The 16,769-nt window shown below is 47.6% G+C and overlaps 1 protein-coding gene across 4 annotated transcripts in view; it reads right to left on the minus strand.

Moving 5' to 3' along the window:
• Positions 1-13,760: 13,760 nt before the first annotated feature.
• Positions 13,761-16,769, minus strand: part of LOC117531069 (arf-GAP with dual PH domain-containing protein 1) — a 65,938-nt gene continuing 62,929 nt past the window's right edge. For all 4 annotated transcript variants that reach the window (XM_034194096.1, XM_034194099.1, XM_034194097.1 and 1 more), the window contains one exon: positions 13,761-14,020. In XM_034194096.1, coding sequence (XP_034049987.1) covers positions 13,992-14,020 — 29 coding nt within the window. In that variant the 3' untranslated portion in view covers positions 13,761-13,991. The remainder of the gene's footprint in view (positions 14,021-16,769) is intronic.

Consider the following 16,769-nt stretch of genomic DNA (forward strand, 5'->3'; position numbering starts at 1 on the left):
CCACGGCTAGATGGACCCAACGCCCTTTCCCCCCCAGAGGACACCACAGTCAAACCCTGAGGGCGGAAACTGGGGGAGGGAAAACAAAAAAAAAACCCCAAACCCCCCCCCCCTCCCCTCCCGGGTACAGAGGCCACCTGGGAAACGCCCAGCACAACCTAACTGCACCCCTCCAGCAATGCCGACACTACGGCACACCCGGCTGGAGTCAGAGGAGAAGAGAGGGCACAACAAAAAACAAAGAGAAAAAACAACCCAAATACCACCCCATCACCCCCCAGGGGACCGTTCCATCTAACCCTGGGGACGTGAAACAAAAAGAAACAAAAGAAAAAAAAAACAGACCAACACACAGTTGTTTGGGTCCCCGTTTTTCTTTTTTTTTTTTTTTTTTTTGTTCTTGTTTAGCAAAGGCTACAGGGTCACACCCCCAGACAAATAGTGGACAACAAAAAAGAAAAGCCCACACAAAAACCAACTCAAAAAACACCCACACAAAATGAACTAACACAAAACAAATCAGTGAGTTATACCATCAAGCTCAACCAAATGGAACACACCTGTTCCTACTCCAGAGCTTGACGGTACCGTGATTCAGTCACCACAAGGGGGAACCAGAGTGCTAAAAATGAAAAAACCCCTTGGGCGACAGAAAAAAACAAACGAGCTGCTTTTGTGTGCGCAGCTCAGTGCAACACACAACCAAAATGTGCTCAACTAAATAACGCCGGAGCTGATACAACAGACGCAGTAGTTACCTTTATCCGGGGAAACGGGGCTACGACTGTAACACAGGAAGCCCAGCGACCCGTGCTAACAGAGCTCCGCCGTGCGCGTGAACCCATTACAAACGCACTCTTGCAGCTCCCGTTTACACCTCCCATCCGGTCGGAGTGTGACGCGAAGCCGTCGCCAGTCACACTCCACCACGATCCACGGATGAGGCACAACACAGGAACACGGCTGCAAGAGAGCACAAATTAGTATCCAGTAATGGGTCTCAAACACGCACCTTCCGGGCGGAGAGCCCCGCAACTGATCCGGATAACCACTGAACGTCTGCTGCCGCCTTCCCGGCGCGTTACCGTCTCTGCTAACGCTGGGTCCGTGATGTTTGGCCAGAGACTACTGTTATGTGTCGGACGCAGCTCGGAGAACCGACCAGCGTTTGAAGGACCCAGTATGAAATAAGCAGAGCACGGTACAAAGGCTAACTGAATTTAATACATAACAGTGAAAATGTAATAACAGAAAGGTGCGGCCTGGCGTGGTGCGCTCCCAGCAGCGCTAACGGTCCGGAGCCAGAAGCTGTTTCGGACCCAAGGACCCCGCCGACACCCCCCAGGTGGCCGCAACAACCGAGTCTGTGAAAGAAGGAACCATTATGTGAGTCCACACTCTACACACAGAACACTTAAAGGTGTACAAACAGCAAACACTTCCTGGCTTGATTACTGATCAGCTTCCCAACCTGCAGGCATGGAACATCCCGTTCACAAAACTCCACCGCAGTGGAAGCTGATACATGACTAACATACAGCTCAATACAATAAGGTGTGAGGGACACCACATTTACTGACTGTATAACTGTTAGTCACAAAATCCAACGTACCTCAGGAAGTGTGCTGACGAGCGTGAGACCTCACCCCCTCCTCTTTCACAGACCGTGCATCAAACCTGGACATTCTCAGCGTCCGCTGCTGATGAGATGGCTCCCAAGACGACGATCTCACCCGTCTGGTCACAAGGTCGAGTCTCTGGCAAATACACACTGTGCACTCCAGTCTTAAATGCCAACATGCTCCAATCCATCCAGATGCACCTCAGCTGTGAGTCCTGACGAGTCGCAGGTGATCAGGGTGAGGTCCTGACAGCCTCAGCAACACAGCCACTCAGTCCCAAATGCACGCTACCTGGGAGGAAAACAAAAAGACAAACAAACCGGCAGCCAGGCCCCCCCAGCCATATAACAGATCCATTTTGTAGAGATCAGTGGTTTCTGCCACCCATCTTCCGTGTTTTGGCCCGACGCGTCGTTCCTATTGGACAACGCAAAGGTACGTCACAGCTCAGCAGGTCGGAAGTTGGATTGGATTGAACTTTGACTCCATCAGCCTGCTGACAAGCGGCAATGCGCGCTCCCGTCAAATGCGTCGGTTTAGCTTGGCTTTTGACGCGATGCATCTGACGCATCTAAAACGCAACGCGTCTCATTGAAAATAATGCTTTTTAGACTGATTTTGAAGCATCTGATGCATTCAGTGTGAAAGGCCCATCAGTCCTTAAAAAGACTACACAAGATCTCCAATATCAAATCAGGATGAGACCCAGAAGTTCCTTCTGGAGCCACCAGAGCAGCAGCGGAGTCCAAGCATGTGACACTGTACTGAGGCTTATTACACTCCGTTATCCATTCCATTGCCCTGTGAATCACCATAAATTCAGCTGAGAAGATGGACATGTCTGGGAAGCTGATACTGAAAGAAAGTTTCTCATCTGCAATAAAACCCCAATCCGTTTTCCCAGAAACAGGATCTTTTGAGCCATCAGTGAATATTTTAATAGATCCACTAAATTCCTTTAAAAGCATCCTCAGATCTTTACAATGACTTTCTCCCTTCTTCAAGGAGAGACAGCAGAACCCCAGGCGCAGGGAGACATCACACCATTATCATAATTCAATTTATACATATATATATATATTGTAATGATCATAGTTCCAATGTTCACGCTGTCACGCAAGGGTTAACTGTTCTCGAGTTGGGAGGGGGAGTGAGGGTGTGGTGAGGAGGAAGAGAAAAAAGAGAAGGTGTCGTCAGCGTGAGTTGTGGCTGCAACAGCAACTCTGTTGTCTTTGGTGTGTTAAAAATAAAAGCTCTGAAAGAGAACCATGGTCCTTGGCTGACTCACTGCAGCGAGGATATTACATTGGTGTCAGAAGCTCGGAATTTGCCCACTGCATGAGCCACTGCTTTAAGCGGGGGGAGAAGATGTCCTCTAGCTCGAGTGCCCGGCTGCAGGTAAAGAAGGAGGCCGATGAATGCGCAATAGACATTCCAGAAAACACCGTGATTGCCTCGGAGTGCTGCAGTTCACAGCGGCTGGACAGCACTGTTACCCGCCGTCGGGACGCCATGCAGCCCACTCTTGAATGCAGCGCGGGACCTGAGACTAACAAAGATGGCGGTGCCCAGCAGCTCTTTGTCACCCGCTCCACGACACCGCTGTTCTCCGGCAGAGGGAGCTGGGAAGCTTACCGGGCACAGTTCGAACTGTTAGCAGCCACTGCGGGCTGGTCTGAGAAGATTAAAGCCGTGCAGCTGGCACTTTCATTGACAGAGGAAGCTGCAGACTGCCTCCTGCTCCTGACCCCAGAGGAGAGAGGGGACTACTCTATGTTGGTCGGAGCTCTGCAGAGACGCTTTGGACTTTTTAATCTGAAAGACTCCCTGCGGTGTGAGTTTAAACACCGTGTCAGGCGGCCGGATGAGCCCCTGCGATCCCTGGCACATGAGATTGAGAGCTTGGGCAGACGCGCATATGAAGGAATGCCAAGCACAATCCTGAATGAGCTAGTCTGTGACCAGTTCATCCATGCCCTGACACCTGTGGAGCTGCGCTTACACGTACAGCTCGCCCACCCCGTGACACTAGCTGAGGCACTTGAACTGGCCCTAGAGAGGGAGGTCGCCACCTGTGCCATAAAGCCGTCAACACCTACACCAGTGATGGCTACCACTGTGAAAGAGCTGCCAGAACAGAGACCGGTGTGGGTAGAGGAGCTGGTACGTGCTGTGAAAAATCTGTCAGTGGGACCTAGTGTGAGCGGAGTGCAACACAACCTGCCTGCTGTCTGTTGGGGGTGTGGCAAGCCAGGACACATGCTCCGTCGCTGTCCAGAAGCTAAAGGTCAGCAGGGAAACGGGAAAGGGTCCGTGTAGCCCGGATGACACGGACCCCGTCAACCATTCACCGGGATCCGCATGCTGATGCGGTAGAGACTGTGGGCTGGACAGAGGTGGGTGACCGCTGCCATGTTCCTGTGCTGATTGGAAATGTTTCCTGCCCAGCCCTCGTGGATACGGGATCTACTGCCACATTGGTGAGACCTGATGTCGTCCCAGAAGGGACCGTTCTAGAGCAGACGTCGGTAAGGCTGCGGACAGTGACTGGTCAGACGGCTGAAATGAAGGGCAGAGGAACGTTTGTTTTCACAGTAGGGAGTTTGGCAGTGACTTTTTCGGCATGGGTGGCTGAGGTGAAAGACCCATGTGTCTTGGGCCTGGACTTTCTCAGAAGCACAGGGTGTGTAGTGGACCTCGGGGCAGGTATGCTCATCTTGCCGGGAGGGCAGACTACCCCACTAATCCCGCACTACAATCAGGTTCTCCCGGCGGCACCCACCTCATGCACTGCTGCACATTCAGAGCTAGCCACTCCTCATCTGGATGAGATCCAGCCCAGCCCGCCCACACCACTCACCCCAGCTGTGCTGTCTGCAGATGTTTTAGCTCCGCTGGATGCCCCAGTGGATCGCGGGGAGGCCATCCGGGGTATCTGGCAAGGAAGCTGCGTTGGTCTGGATGAACGGCAGCAGGTAGAACTGTGGCAGGTTCTGTGGGAATTTAAGGACATTTTTGCACTCAGTGACAATGAAGTGGGCCTCACACACCTGGCGGAGCACAACATTGACACTGGGGATGCACAGCCCATCAAAGTGCGACCCCGTCGCTTGCCTATGATTCGACAGGAGGCTGCTGATCGTGAGGTTCAAGCCATGCTGGAGGCGGGCATAATCGAGCCCTCAGACAGCCCATGATCTTCGGCTGTGGTCATGGTCCCTAAAAAGAATAGCTCAAGGTGGAGGTTTTGCGTGGATTATAGGCCCCTAAACAAGGTGACAAAAAAAGACTGTTACCCCCTTCCCCGAGTTGATGAGACCCTGGATTTGGTGTCCGGCTCCTCATGGTTCTCTTCACTGGACCTGCGCAGTGGGTATTGGCAGGTGCCCATCACCCAGGAATCCAGGCCAAAGACAGCATTCAGCACCACCAGGGGACATTGGCAGTTCAAGGTTCTCAGCTTTGGACTGTGTAACGCGCCTGGGACATTCGAGAGGCTTATGGACAATGTTCTGGCCAAGGTTCCTCGACAGGAGTGCTTAGTGTACCTGGACGATGTCCTCGTCCATGGGAGGTCCTTCGAGGCTGCGCTGGACTCCCTGAGGCTGGTGTTGGGAAGGATTGCTGCTGCCGGGTTGAAGTTGCACCCGGAGAAGTGTCACTTTATGCAGCGGGAGGTGGAGTTCCTTGGCCACAAAGTGAGCAGCGAAAGCATCAGCACGCTCCAGGTGAAAATTCAGGCTATCTGGGACTGGCCAGTCCCAGATAACCAGAAGCAGCTCAAGAGTTTTCTCGGGCTGGCCTCTTACTATCGGAGGTTCGTGAAGGGTTTTTCCTGCATTGGAGCCCCTCTTTTCCGTCTCCTCCAGAACAACCAGCCTTTCATGTGGACACCAAACTGCCAAGAGGCATTTTCTACCCTTAAGCAAGCTCTCACAAATGCCCCTGTTCTCATCACACCGGATCCCACTTTGCCATTCTTGCTGGATACGGATGCCAGTGATGTGGGAATGGGAGCAGTATTGGCGCAGGTGGGTCCTGAAGGGGAGCGGGTGGTGGCATATTTCAGCCGTGTTTTCAATAAGAGTGAGAGACGCTATTGTGTGACCAGACGTGAGCTTCTTGCTGTTGTTTTGGCTGCCCGGCACTTCAAGTATTATTTATGTGGCGTGCCCTTCACAATCAGGACTGATCATGCAGCCCTTCAGTGGCTGGTATCTTTCAGGGAGCCGGAAGGCCACGTTGCAAGGTGGCTGGAGGAGTTGCAGTCTTTTCACTTCAGTGTCGTGCATCGACCAGGGGCCCAGCACGCCAATGCTGATGCCCTGTCCCGGCGTCCATGTGCAGTGGACGGTTGCAGCTACTGCGACCGCAGGGATGCCAGGGAAATGGAACTCAGGGGGGTGGGGTTGGCTGCTGAACAAACATGCTGCTCTCTAGAGGTTGTTGGGGCTGCGGATTGGGCCTCTCAGCAGGAAAACGACAAAGAGTTGAAATGTGTGCGGCAGTGGGTCCAAAGCGGGGTCAGACCATCCTGGGAGGGGGTGATGGGCCTGTCGGGGACTGTTAAGGGCCTGTGGAGTAAGTTTAGCATGTTACGCATGCTAGATGGGGTACTCCAGCGAGCATGGAAGGAGCCTGCCACAGGGGAAGAGAGATGGCAGGTAGTGGTCCCCAGAACCCTTAGACAGATAGTGCTGAAGGCGTGCCATGGGGGCACAGGCTCAGGACACTTCGGGAGTACTAAGACCCTCCGTCGGCTGCGCCAGGGGTTCTACTGGGGTCAGCATCGCCGTGATGTCGAGGATTTCTGTCGGCGCTGCGATGATTGTGCAGCCTATAAAGGACCCCTTGATCAGTCCCGGGCCCCTCTACAGCAGCAAGCAGTTGGGGAGCCCATGGAGAGGGTAGCGGTGGACATCATGGGCCCCTTTCCAGTGTCTGACAGAGGAAATAAGTATGTGCTCTGTGCGATGGACTACTTTACAAAATGGCCAGAAGCTTATGCTCTGCCGGATCAAGAAGCAGAAACAGTGGCAGACGCCCTGTTGGAGGGCATGTTCAGCCGGTTTGGAACACCTGACATAATCCACAGTGACCAGGGCCGGAACTTCGAGTCCAAGGTTTTCACAGCTTTGTGTGACCGGTTGAATGTGCAGAAAACACGCACCACACCATTACATCCACAGAGTGACGGGTTAGTGGAGCGTTTTAACCGCACAATGCAGCAGCAGCTAGCAATCCTTACTGCCACCCACCAGCGCGACTGGGACAGACACATTCCCCTGGTTTTGATGGCCTACCGCTCTGCTGTCCAGAGCTTTACAAACTGTACCCCTGCCATGCTGATGCTGGCTAGGGAAATCCGGACACCAGCTGAGCTGGTTTTTGGGCGGCCACCAGACACAACATGGGACCCACCAGGGCCGGAGTATGCAAGAAAGCTGCAAGATCGTCTCGAGATAGCCCACACGTTTGCCAGGGACCAGCTGGAGAAGGCTGGCATGAGACAAAAGAGGAATTACGATTTGAGGAGCAAGGGCAGAAGTTTTACGGCCAGTGAACTGGTTTGGGTCTATTCGCCCAAACGTAAGAAGGGGCGTTGTCCAAAACTGGACAGTCACTGGGTTGGCCCATGCAGGGTGCTAGAGCGTGTCGGGGAGGTGGTTTATAGGGTTCAGGTGCCCCCAAAGGGCAGGAAAGTAGCCCTCCACCGGGATAGATTGGCACCCTATAGGGGAGGGGCTCTCCCTTCATTTGAAAAAAGTTCTGCCCCACTCTGTAGCCCAGAACGCTCAGCAGGACCAGATTCCCCAGTCCCATTTCCAGTGACATCCACTATGTCTCTGCTGCCATCTGGGAATGAGCGTGGGCCAGCCCCACGCAGGCCACAAAGACAGAGACGGAGACCTCCACGGTTTGGGGATTATTTGTTGACCCCTCGTGGACGAGGGGCTTCATAAAGGGGGGGGCAGTGTAATGATCATAGTTCTAATGTTCACGCTGTCACGCAAGGGTTAACTGTTCTCGAGTTGGGAGGGGGAGTGAGGGTGTGGTGAGGAGGAAGAGAGAAAAGAGAAGGTGTCGTCAGCGTGAGTTGTGGCTGCAACAGCAACTCTGTTGTCTTTGGTGTGTTAAAAATAAAAGCTCTGAAAGAGAACCATGGTCCTTGGCTGACTCACTGCAGCGAGGATATTACGTTTATGGTGTCTACAGTCTAGGCTGTATCAGAATATTCTATTACTGTTAATCCCACTGTAGCAGGATGAAGGTCCTGAGTCCTGATTGAAAAGACGTTCCCACTAGCTTGGCTAACGGGGAATTCCCCTTTGGCTGACCTGGTAGAGGAACGGTCTTTAGTGCGAGTCGTCCGGAGTTCGATCCAACCGCCGTTCCGGCCACAAAGGTCCTACGGTCACACCACTATGAATATGAAAATACGACAAACCATTTGTCCCGTATCATAGCTACATGTATGACATTTGCAGAAAAAAATGTGTGAAAATCAGTTTAGTATTCAGAAAGTTACAATGGATTACCTAAGCTGCACCTGTTGAACAGCACTGAGTGGAGCGGGTCAGATGACTGGTCCAAGATGGCAGCCCCACGGCTCATCGATGTGGCGTCTACTCTTTATAATGTCTGAGACCAATTTTTAGGGGGGACCGTTTGGTTGGCGACACCAGTGCTTGGGTCCCGCGACCATTGACCCGGAAGTGCTATAAGCTCTCCCAGGCATGCACACTCATAACTGAGATGGCTTATTGTTGCTCATGGAATTTTTTGGCACCAATCTCCCCAAAACTGGTGCTGCCAAGTAAAGCCAAGAAACCTTTATCGCATCTCACATGTTCTGTGGGCTGAAAAAAATCCATTCCCTCATTAACAAAATTAATTTTTTGTTTTTTAAGGATGCTTGTATCTGACAGGGCAAAGCCAATATTTGAGAAGAAGACCTCCATCTACTGGGCAACGCTTTGATTACACAACACATTTTTGTGGAGTATTTCTTACAGATTCCAGTGTTTATAGGAAAATATGTTATCATACTTTAGTTTGAGCGTTTAATCCCCCCAGAACCTTTGGCTGATCTTCACCAAACCTGGTATGTCAATAACGGTCAACACCAGAACTGCCCTGAAGGTCATCATGTCAAAGGTCAAAATTTAAATTTTTTTTGTTTTTACACCAAGCCTGGCACACATATGGAAGCGTGTTCTGGAATTGTGCAACAAGGTCAACCTTGCCAAAGGTCAGTCTCGGGTTAGGGTCAGGTCTGCCTGTCTGCTCATTGGTTGACTTTTCACAGGTCGCTTTTGCTGATTTCTACTAAATTTGGTACGTCAATAAAGGTTGATTCAAAAACTGCCCTAAATGAATACATTTTCACAACAATCCAACCAGATTTGGACCAAAAATGATAAAAACTTAGGTGGATTCCAGAATTGCCCTGGCAAGGTCAGCCAGAAGTCAATCATTTGGGTTAAGGCCTCTCTTCATTGGCTTCCTGTTAATTCTAGAATAGAATTTAAAATTCTTCTTCTTACTTATAAGGTTTTGAATAATCAGGTCCCATCTGTAGTTTTCTCTGGGCCCCTCCCCAATCAGACCGGGAGTGACATGTTTAGCCGCATGTTCTCCTTGAATTGCTGGCTGTCTGAGTGGTGTCCAAAAAATGAGGTGGGCTTCATAGATAATTGGCAAAGCTTCTGGGGAAAACCTGGTCTTGTTAGGAGAGACGGCATCCATCCCACTTTGGATGGAGCAGCTCTCATTTCTAGAAATCTGGCCAATTTTCTTAAATCCTCCAAACCGTGACTATCCAGGGTTGGGACCAGGAAGCAGAGTTGTAGTCTTACACACCTCTCTGCAGCTTCTCTCCCCCTGCCATCCCCTCATTACCCCATCCCCGTAGAGACGGTGCCTGCTCCCAGACCACCAATAACCAGCAAAAATCTATTTAAGCATAAAAATTCAAAAAGAAAAAATAATATAGCACCTTCAACTGCACCACAGACTAAAACAGTTAAATGTGGTCTATTAAACATTAGGTCTCTCTCTTCTAAGTCCCTGTTGGTAAATGATATAATAATTGATCAACATATTGATTTATTCTGCCTTACAGAAACCTGGTTACAGCAGGATGAATATGTTAGTTTAAATGAGTCAACACCCCCGAGTCACACTAACTGTCAGAATGCTCGTAGCACGGGCCGGGGCGGAGGATTAGCAGCAATCTTCCATTCCAGCTTATTAATTAATCAAAAACCCAGACAGAGCTTTAATTCATTTGAAAGCTTGTCTCTTAGTCTTGTCCATCCAAATTGGAAGTCCCAAAAACCAGTTTTATTTGTTATTATCTATCCTCCACCTGGTCGTTACTGTGAGTTTCTCTGTGAATTTTCAGACCTTTTGTCTGACTTAGTGCTTAGCTCAGATAAGATAATTATAGTGGGCGATTTTAACATCCACACAGATGCTGAGAATGACAGCCTCAACACTGCATTTAATCTATTATTAGACTCTATTGGCTTTGCTCAAAAAGTAAATGAGTCCACCCACCACTTTAATCATATCTTAGATCTTGTTCTGACTTATGGTATGGAAATAGAAGACTTAACAGTATTCCCTGAAAACTCCCTTCTGTCTGATCATTTCTTAATAACATTTACATTTACTCTGATGGACTACCCAGCAGTGGGGAATAAGTTTCATTACACTAGAAGTCTTTCAGAAAGAGCTGTAACTAGGTTTAAGGATATGATTCCTTCTTTATGTTCTCTAATGCCATATACCAACACAGTGCAGAGTAGCTACCTAAACTCTGTAAGTGAGATAGAGTATCTCGTCAATAGTTTTACATCCTCATTGAAGACAACTTTGGATGCTGTAGCTCCTCTAAAAAAAGAGAGCTTTAAATCAGAAGTGCCTGACTCCGTGGTATAACTCACAAACTCGTAGCTTAAAGCAGATAACCCGTAAGTTGGAGAGGAAATGGCGTCTCACTAATTTAGAAGATCTTCACTTAGCCTGGAAAAAGAGTCTGTTGCTCTATAAAAAAGCCCTCCGTAAAGCTAGGACATCTTTCTACTCATCACTAATTGAAGAAAATAAGAACAACCCCAGGTTTCTTTTCAGCACTGTAGCCAGGCTGACAAAGAGTCAGAGCTCTATTGAGCTGAGTATTCCATTAACTTTAACTAGTAATGACTTCATGACTTTCTTTGCTAACAAAATTTTAACTATTAGAGAAAAAATTACTCATAACCATCCCAAAGACGTATCGTTATCTTTGGCTGCTTTCAGTGATGCCTGTATTTGGTTAGACTCTTTCTCGCCGATTGTTCTGTCTGAGTTATTTTCATTAGTTACTTCATCCAAACCATCAACATGTTTATTAGACCCCATTCCTACCAGGCTGCTCAAGGAAGCCCTACCATTATTTAATGCTTCGATCTTAAATATGATCAATCTATCTTTGTTAGTTGGCTATGTACCACAGGCTTTTAAGGTGGCAGTAATTAAACCATTACTTAAAAAGCCATCACTTGACCCAGCTATCTTAGCTAATTATAGGCCAATCTCCAACCTTCCTTTTCTCTCAAAAATTCTTGAAAGGGTAGTTGTAAAACAGCTAACTGATCATCTGCAGAGGAATGGTCTATTTGAAGAGTTTCAGTCAGGTTTTAGAATTCATCATAGTACAGAAACAGCATTAGTGAAGGTTACAAATGATCTTCTTATGGCCTCGGACAGTGGACTCATCTCTGTGCTTGTTCTGTTAGACCTCAGTGCTGCTTTTGATACTGTTGACCATAAAATTTTATTACAGAGATTAGAGCATGCCATAGGTATTAAAGGCACTGCGCTGCGGTGGTTTGAATCATATTTGTCTAATAGATTACAATTTGTTCATGTAAATGGGGAATCTTCTTCACAGACTAAAGTTAATTATGGAGTTCCACAAGGTTCTGTGCTAGGACCAATTTTATTCACTTTATACATGCTTCCCTTAGGCAGTATTATTAGACGGTATTGCTTAAATTTTCATTGTTACGCAGATGATACCCAGCTTTATCTATCCATGAAGCCAGAGGACACACACCAATTAGCTAAACTGCAGGATTGTCTTACAGACATAAAGACATGGATGACCTCTAATTTCCTGCTTTTAAACTCAGATAAAACTGAAGTTATTGTACTTGGCCCCACAAATCTTAGAAACATGGTGTCTAACCAGATCCTTACTGTGGATGGCATTACCCTGACCTCTAGTAATACTGTGAGAAATCTTGGAGTCATTTTTGATCAGGATATGTCATTCAAAGCGCATATTAAACAAATATGTAGGACTGCTTTTTTGCATTTACGCAATATCTCTAAAATCAGAAAGGTCTTGTCTCAGAGTGATGCTGAAAAACTAATTCATGCATTTATTTCCTCTAGGCTGGACTATTGTAATTCATTATTATCAGGTTGTCCTAAAAGTTCCCTAAAAAGCCTTCAGTTAATTCAAAATGCTGCAGCTAGAGTACTGACGGGGACTAGAAGGAGAGAGCATATCTCACCCATATTGGCCTCTCTTCATTGGCTTCCTGTTAATTCTAGAATAGAATTTAAAATTCTTCTTCTTACTTATAAGGTTTTGAATAATCAGGTCCCATCTTATCTTAGGGACCTCGTAGTACCATATCACCCCAATAGAGCGCTTCGCTCTCAGACTGCAGGCTTACTTGTAATTCCTAGGGTTTGTAAGAGTAGAATGGGAGGCAGAGCCTTCAGCTTTCAGGCTCCTCTCCTGTGGAACCAGCTCCCAATTCAGATCAGGGAGACAGACACCCTCTCTACTTTTAAGATTAGGCTTAAAACTTTCCTTTTTGCTAAAGCTTATAGTTAGGGCTGGATCAGGTGACCCTGAACCATCCCTTAGTTATGCTGCTATAGACGTAGACTGCTGGGGGGTTCCCATGATGCACTGTTTCTTTCTGTTTTTGCTCTGTATGCACCACTCTGCATTTAATCATTAGTGATCGATCTCTGCTCCCCTCCACAGCATGTCTTTTTCCTGGTTCTCTCCCTCAGCCCCAACCAGTCCCAGCAGAAGACTGCCCCTCCCTGAGCCTGGTTCTGCTGGAGGTTTCTTCCTGTTAAAAGGGAGTTTTTCCTTCCCACTGTCACCAAGTGCTTGCTCACAGGGGGTCGTTTTGACCGTTGGGGTTTTACATAATTATTGTATGGCCTTGCCTTACAATATAAAGCGCCTTGGGGCAACTGTTTGTTGTGATTTGGCGCTATATAAAAAAAAAGTTGATTGATTGAGTTGATAATTTATGTCTGTATCATGGCCCAAGCAGAGGGTCACCCCTTTGAGTCTGGTCTGCTTGAGGTTTCTTCCTCAGAGGGAGTTTTTCCTTACCACTGTTGCTCTGGGGGTTGATAAGGTTAGACCTTACCTGTGTGAATCGCCTTGAGGCAACTCTGTTGTGATTTGAAGTTATATAAAGGAAAATAAATTGAAATTGAAATTCAACTAGTGTTTCACTTGAAAGCAAGATGCACAAATGAAATTAAATCATTACAGGAGTTTAATAAATTACAGTCCAGTCATATTACAGTTGAGTGAAGCAGCAGGAATGTTTTACGATGAACACGAGGAGAAATAAATATGAGACGAGCTGTCAGACTGAGGTAAACGAACGCTGCCTGGATGCAAACCGGACGACTCCAGCTGAAACCATCGTGTGCATCTCTGTGCATATTTGTTGGTAGCAGCACTTTGGAGATTGAGGTCTAACAAGAATTCAGTGCCACAAGTTCAACCTCACAGTGTCCTCCTCAACCACTATGTAAACCTGACACCCCCCCCCCCACACACACACAGCAAAGCCTCTGCTGTCGAAACTGTACATTCAATGAATTAACAACGCACCGTTTTCCTTCAGCAGCCGGTGATCGGACTCTAGATGACATAATTACAGTAGATTACAGGCAGACGGAATCATTCACAAGAAGAAAGGAGAAGAGACCTACACGGCCAAGGAGACGAAGGGAGTTTGGAGGCCACGATGATGTCATCAGTCCTCTGACGCGTCACCGTACGGCGAGGATGAGAGTCCGGCTTGCAGCTTTCGTTTCATTTTTGCTTATTTTTTTTTAACACTGCAGTTCTTTGTCTTCTGCCACATTGTTGTTGGTTTTACTTCAGGAATTGTCCTCCTCCCAGGTAGACGAGGAGCCTGGAACCCTCCCCCTTCCAGCCTGCTGACCGGCTCCATCATGCCCCACCACACACGGTCTGTGGCCTCACGCTCGCCTCTGATCTGACCCAGACCGGACCGGTCCAGCTCAATGTGTGGCTTCTTGTAGTTTTCAGGGCTTGTGTTTAAAATGAGCCTCGACTGCAGAGACAAATAAAACAAGATGCCAGAATCTTATTTAGCAATAATAATAATAATAATAATAATAATAATAATGATGATGCATTTGAAATAAATATGCATCACTTAACATCCCCACCAGGAAACTGAGATATGACTTAAAAGTAATCTTTAAATTTCTAAATTTTTAGAGTGTTGTACAGTCAGACCATTGATTTCTTCTGTAACACTGCCCCCTTGTGCTTAAAGTAAAAAATAACCTCCTTATAGCATCTTTTTTAACCATCAAGCGACCGAGCTATTTTAACTCAGCCACATGGGGTGTGCAGCCAGTACATTCTGAGTGCCAGTCCCAAGCCCGGATAAATGAGGAGGGTTGCGTCAGGAAGGGCATCCGGCGTAAAACAAGCCAACCCAACTATGCAGACTCAGAATCGAATTCCCATACCGGATCGGTCGTGGCCCGGGTTAACGACGTCTGCCACCGGTGCTACTGCCCAACAGGGTGCCGGTGAAAATTGGGCTACTGCTGGGCGAAGACGACGAAGAAGAGGAGGAAAATGTTGCCACGAACAGCGGGAGAAGAAGAAAACTAGAAGGGTGGAAATGAGAGTGGGGACTTTGAATGTTGGTAGTATGACTGGTAAAGGGAGAGAGCTGGCTGATATGATGGAGAGGAGAAAGGTAGACATATTGTGTGTGCAAGAGACCAAGTGGAAGGGAAGCAAGAGCAGGAGCATCGGCGATGGGTACAAGTTGTTGTACCATGGTGAGGACAGGAAGAGAAATGGTGTTGGGGTCATTTTAAAGGAAGAGTATGTTAAAAGTGTGTTGGAGGTTAAGCGAGTGTCTGACAGGGTGATGAGTGTGAATTGGAAATTGAAGGGGTGATGATGAATATCATCAGTGCATATGCCCCACAGGTAGGTTGTGAGATGAAGGAGAAAGAAGATTTCTGAAGTGTGTTAGATGAGGTGGTGGAGAGTGAACCCAAGCATGAAAGAGTGGTGATAGGAGCAGACTTCAATGGCCATGTTGGTGAAGGGAACAGAGGTGATGAGGAAGTAATGGGTAGATATGGTATCAAGGATAGGAATGGGGAAGGACAGATGGTAGTTGATTTTTCAAAAAGGATGGAAATGGCTGTGGTGAATACCTACTTTAAGAAAAGGGAGGAGCACAGGGTAACATATAAGAGTGCAGGAAGGTGCACACAGGTGGACTACATTCTTTATAGGAGATGCAAGCTAAAAGAAATCAGAGACTGTAAGGTGGTAGCAGGAGAGAGTGTCACTAGACAGCATAGGATGGTTGTTTGTAGGATGACTTTAGAGGTAAAGAAGAAGAAGAGAGTGAGAGCTCAACAAAGGATCAGATGGTGGAAGCTGAAGGAGGAAGACTGTTGTGTGAAATTTAGCGAGCAGGTGAGAGAAGCACTGGTTGGAGGGGAAGCAATTTTGGACAACTGGAAAAGTACTGCAGATGTGGTGAGGGAGACAGCTAGGACAGTACTGGGTATGACATCTGGACAGTGGAAGGAAGACAAGGAGACTTGGTGGTGGAATGAAGAGGTCCAGGAAAGCATAAGGAGAAAGAGGTTGGCGAAAAAGTTTTGGGATAATCGGAGAGATGAAGAAAGTAGACAGGAGTACAAGGAGATGCGGCGTAAGGCGAGAAGAGAAGTGGCAAAAGCAAAGGAAAAGGCATATTGCAAGCTGTACAAGAAGTTGAATAGTAAAGAAGGAGAAAAGGACTTGTACCGATTGGCCAGACAAAGGGACAGAGCTGGAAAGGATGTGCAGCAGGTTAGGGTGGTAAAAGATGCACATGGTAATGTGCTGACAAGTGAGGAGTGTGTGCTGAGAAGGTGGAGGGAATATTTTGAAGAGTTGATGAATAAAGAAAATGAGCGAGAGAAAAGGCTGGATGATGTGGTGAGAGTAAATCAGGAAGTAAAAGCGATTAGCAAGGAAGAAGTGAGGGCTGCTATGAAGAGGATGAAGAGTGGAAAGGCAGTTGGTCCAGATGACATTCCAATGGAGGCATGGAAATGTCTAGGAGAGATGGCAGTAGAGTTTCTAACCAGATTGTTTAATAAAATCTTGGAAAGTGAGAGGATGCCTGAGGAGTGGAGACGAAGTGTGCTGGTTCCTATTTTCAAGAACAAGGGTGATGTGCAGAGTTGCAGTAACTACAGAGGCATAAAGCTGATCAGCCACAGCATGAAGTTATGGGAAAGAGTAGTAGAAGCTAGGCTTAGAAAACAGGTGAAGATCTGTGAGCAGCAATATGGTTTCATGCCGAGAAAGAGCACTACAGATGCAATGTTTGCTCTGAGAATACTGTTGGAAAAGTACAGAGAAGGACAGAAAGAGTTACATTGTGTGTTTGTGGACTTAGAAAAAGCTTATGATAGGGTGCCAAGAGAAGAGCTGTGGTATTGTATGAGGAAGTCTGGAGTGGCAGAGAAGTATGTTAGGGTAGTGCAGCACATGTACAAGAATAGTGTGACAGCGGTGAGATGCGCAGTCGGAATGACAGACTCATTCAAGGTGGAGGTGGGATTACACCAAGGATCAGCTCTGAGTCCTTTCTTGTTTGCAGTGGTGATGGACAGGTTGACAGATGAGATCAGACAGGAGTCCCCATGGACTATGATGTTTGCAGATGACATTGTGATCTGTAGTGAGAGTAGAGAGCAAGTTGAGTCTAGTCTGGAGAAGTGGAGATATGCTTTGGAGAGAAGGGAAAGTCAGTAGAAGCAAGACTG

This window comes from Thalassophryne amazonica, chromosome 18 (assembly GCF_902500255.1).
Source record: "Thalassophryne amazonica chromosome 18, fThaAma1.1, whole genome shotgun sequence".
Lineage (NCBI taxonomy): Eukaryota > Metazoa > Chordata > Actinopteri > Batrachoidiformes > Batrachoididae > Thalassophryne > Thalassophryne amazonica.